The sequence below is a fragment of the Myotis davidii genome, unplaced genomic scaffold (genome assembly GCF_000327345.1).
Source record: "Myotis davidii unplaced genomic scaffold, ASM32734v1 scaffold49, whole genome shotgun sequence".
NCBI lineage: Eukaryota > Metazoa > Chordata > Mammalia > Chiroptera > Vespertilionidae > Myotis > Myotis davidii.
In genome coordinates, this window is record NW_006300375.1 from 5,132,972 (window position 1) to 5,136,286 (window position 3,315).

The 3,315-nt window shown below is 43.7% G+C and overlaps 1 protein-coding gene across 2 annotated transcripts in view; it reads right to left on the bottom strand.

The window, feature by feature from the left end:
* CUL1 (cullin 1) overlaps positions 1-3,315 on the bottom strand; it is a 64,833-nt gene that overhangs the window by 4,171 nt on the left and 57,347 nt on the right. For both annotated transcript variants that reach the window (XM_006777169.2, XM_006777170.2), the window contains exon 16: positions 1,425-1,517. In XM_006777169.2, the coding sequence (XP_006777232.1) occupies positions 1,425-1,517 (93 nt within the window). The remainder of the gene's footprint in view (positions 1-1,424; positions 1,518-3,315) is intronic.

Consider the following 3,315-nt stretch of genomic DNA (forward strand, 5'->3'; position numbering starts at 1 on the left):
AACAAACTAAGAACAGAAGGGAACTCCTGCAATCTAATGAAGGGCATTATAAGAAAAGCCCACAACTAATACTGTACTTAATAATGAAACTGCTAACACTTTCCCCCAAGATCAGGAACAAGACAAGGATGCCACTTCTATCCAACAATGTACTAGAAATTCTACAGAGCAGTAAGGGAAGAGGAAGGGGGGAAAGGGCGTACAAATAAAAAAAGGGAGAAGCATAACCACTTGCCGTTGTGGATGATGACTGTATATAGATTGTTCTTATTTATTTATTTATTTTTTAAAATATTAATTAACTTTTTTTATTTTCTCATAGATTTTTATATATTTTTTAGAAATACATTTTTTACAGAGAGGAAGGGAGAAGGATAGAGTTGGAAACATCGATGGGAGGGAAACATTGATCAGCTGCCTCCTGCACACCCCCTACTGGGGATGTGCCCGCAACCAAGGTACATGCCTTTGACTGGAATCAAACCTGGGACCTTTCAGTCCGCAGGCTGACGTTCTATCTACTGAGCCAAACCAGTCAGGGCTATTTATTTATTACTAAATATATAACTTTCTATTTATGTCATGTATTTATGTGCGTGTTTATGTTACACTAAGTTTAAAAGAGGTTCTATGGGAAGTAACCTCACAAGGTGGTCTGATCACAAATCCCTAACTGGTCAGGTCGTGGTGGTAGTCACCTCCAGGCCTGTAACTTTAGTGCAAGGTTTTAAGACAGCCCTGCCCACTGTTCTTGTGCATCTAGGTTAACTCACCTTTGAGTTGCCAGAGTGATACCCTTGGAAGGGGGTATTAACTCGCAAGAGAGCACATAATCTTGTTGACTATCCTGTAATCCAATTTCCACCTCTCTTTCTCCAATCTGGTCCCTTCCTTAATTTTGAATGCATAAAAGAAGCTGCAAAACTATTATTCTCGCCCTGACGGGTTTGGCTCAGTAGACAGGGCATTGGTCTGTGGACTCAAGGGTCCCAGGTTCAATTCCGGTCAAGGGCATGTACCGAATTGGTTGTGGACACATCCCCAGTAGGGACTATGCAGGAGGCAGCTGATCAATGTTTCTCTCTCATTGATGTTTCTAACTCTCTATCCCTCTCCCTTCCTCTCTGTAAAAAAAAAAAAATCAATAAAATATATATTTAAAAACAACAACAACAAAAAACAACTATTATTTCCCAAGCATTTGAGATCTTGCTCCCCAGCTTATTATTTTTGAGTCAATTTGGCTTGAGTCAAAATAAACTTATAAAAATTTTTAAAAATTAAACTTAAAAAAAAGTGTATTAAAACCCTGGAATAAGAAAGAGCATATTTGTAGGCAAATATCTATTTCAAATTGAAGACAGCCATGCATACCTTCCCCACAATGTCTACAAGACTAAGTTGGGGGAGAAAGGGAAGAATACCATTTTGATTTGAGTGCTGTCCGTCAGCTGCTGCACCGCATAAGCATCTTCCGTGTTGTATTGAAGCAGGATTGCCATCTGGAATGTAGATGCCTTTGAAGTCCCCCACATAAAAGAAAGAGAGGCAAATTTAAATACATGGAAAACACCCCACAAACACACTGCCTAAATTTGAAGCACTTAAAACAGTGTGTGCAGCCAAGACCGGTTTGGCTCAGTGGATAGAGCGTCGGCCTGCAGACTGAAAGGTCCCAGGTTCAAGTCCGGTCAAGGGCATGTACCTTGGTTGCGGGCACATCCCCAGTGGGAGGTGTGCAGGAGGCAGCTGGTCGATGTTTCTCTCTCATCAATGTTTCTGACTATCTCTCTCCCTTTCTCTCTGTAAAAAATCAATAAAAATATATTAAAAAAAACACAAAAAACAGTGTGTGCAACTGCACTATAATGTAACGTATTCCTGAAAGACATCATTTCACCCCTTTTCAAACATTAAAATGATTTTGAATTTTCTCCTAAAGTGTTTTGCCCATGTAAATACACACAAGTGTCCACACTCATTTATACAGATAAACACATATTCACCCATCTGGTATATACAGAAACATTAAGCATCAATCTTCAAATTTGTTTTTGCACAAATGCCAAGGAAAATTATCTTTTGGTACATTACTGACACAGAACATATTGAATTACACGTGATTTTTCCATCCTAAGTACTTTGCTGTGTAAAGTCTGACGTGGTTTACAGCAAATCATGGCACTCTGAGGTAGCTTTCTGGCAACCACGTGACAGGTGCTGCTACCGGACGCACAGCAGTGAGTGACAGCCTGCCGAGGCTCTTCTCCTGCCAGAGCCCCAGTGTTTCCCAAGGGATCCCTTCACCCTTCTCTCCCATGATCCATAGCAACACATGAAAATCCAGGAGCAACAAGCCTTGGTCACTGACAGTACAGGCCTGGGTCAGAGCCTCGGGAAGACAAAGATGCTTCGGGAGACTGCTGCCAACCAGGGAATAAGCCACGGGAAGAGTGTGGTGGTGGTTCCACTGGTGCATACATCTGTCATAACTCAAACTGTACACTTACAATGGGTGCGTTTTTAAAAAAACTGGTATTAGAGAGAATGGAACATTGATTAGCTGCCTTCTGCACACGCCATACTGGGGATGGAGCCAATTGGGAATTGAACTGGAGATCTTTTGGTGCATGGGATGACGCTCAAACAACTGAGCCACACCGGTCCGGGCATAATGAGTTCCTTACATTGTTATGTAAATTATCTCAACAAAGCCGATATAAAAACTGTCTAAAGAATAGAAGAATAAGGGATTTGAAACCAAGATGGCGGCATAGGTAAACACCGGAGTTAGCTGCCTCGAACAACCACTTCAAAAATACAACTAAAAGACGGAGCGGACATTGCCCAGAACCACAGGAAGACTGGCTGAGGGGAAATTCTTCAACTAGAAGGAAAGAGAACAGCATACGAGACTCAGAGGAGGCGCAGTGCGGGAAATACAAAGGTGTGGAGGTGTGCGCGGGAGCGGGCTGGTAGCTGAGGGCACGGTTGTCGTTTTCAATCAGGAGGGAGGCTCAGGCCCTGAGCTCCAGTTCTGGGCGAGTCTCTAGGGACCCAGACTCAAACAGGAGAAGTGGGACTGTCTGGCATTGGTCAGAACGCGAGGGCAGCTTTCTATCCGAGGTTTGCAGCGGTTGCTGGGACTCTGAGAGGCAGAGCCTCTGGGGATGGGACTGAGAGCAGCCATAACTGCTCACTCCGGCCCGCCCTGCTGATCCCTTGCGACTCGCCCAGCCCAAGCCCTGCAAAGAGGCATTTGCCAGATAGCCTCAGGCAAAGGCTAGATTAGCACCTCCCCAGAGGACAGAAGTT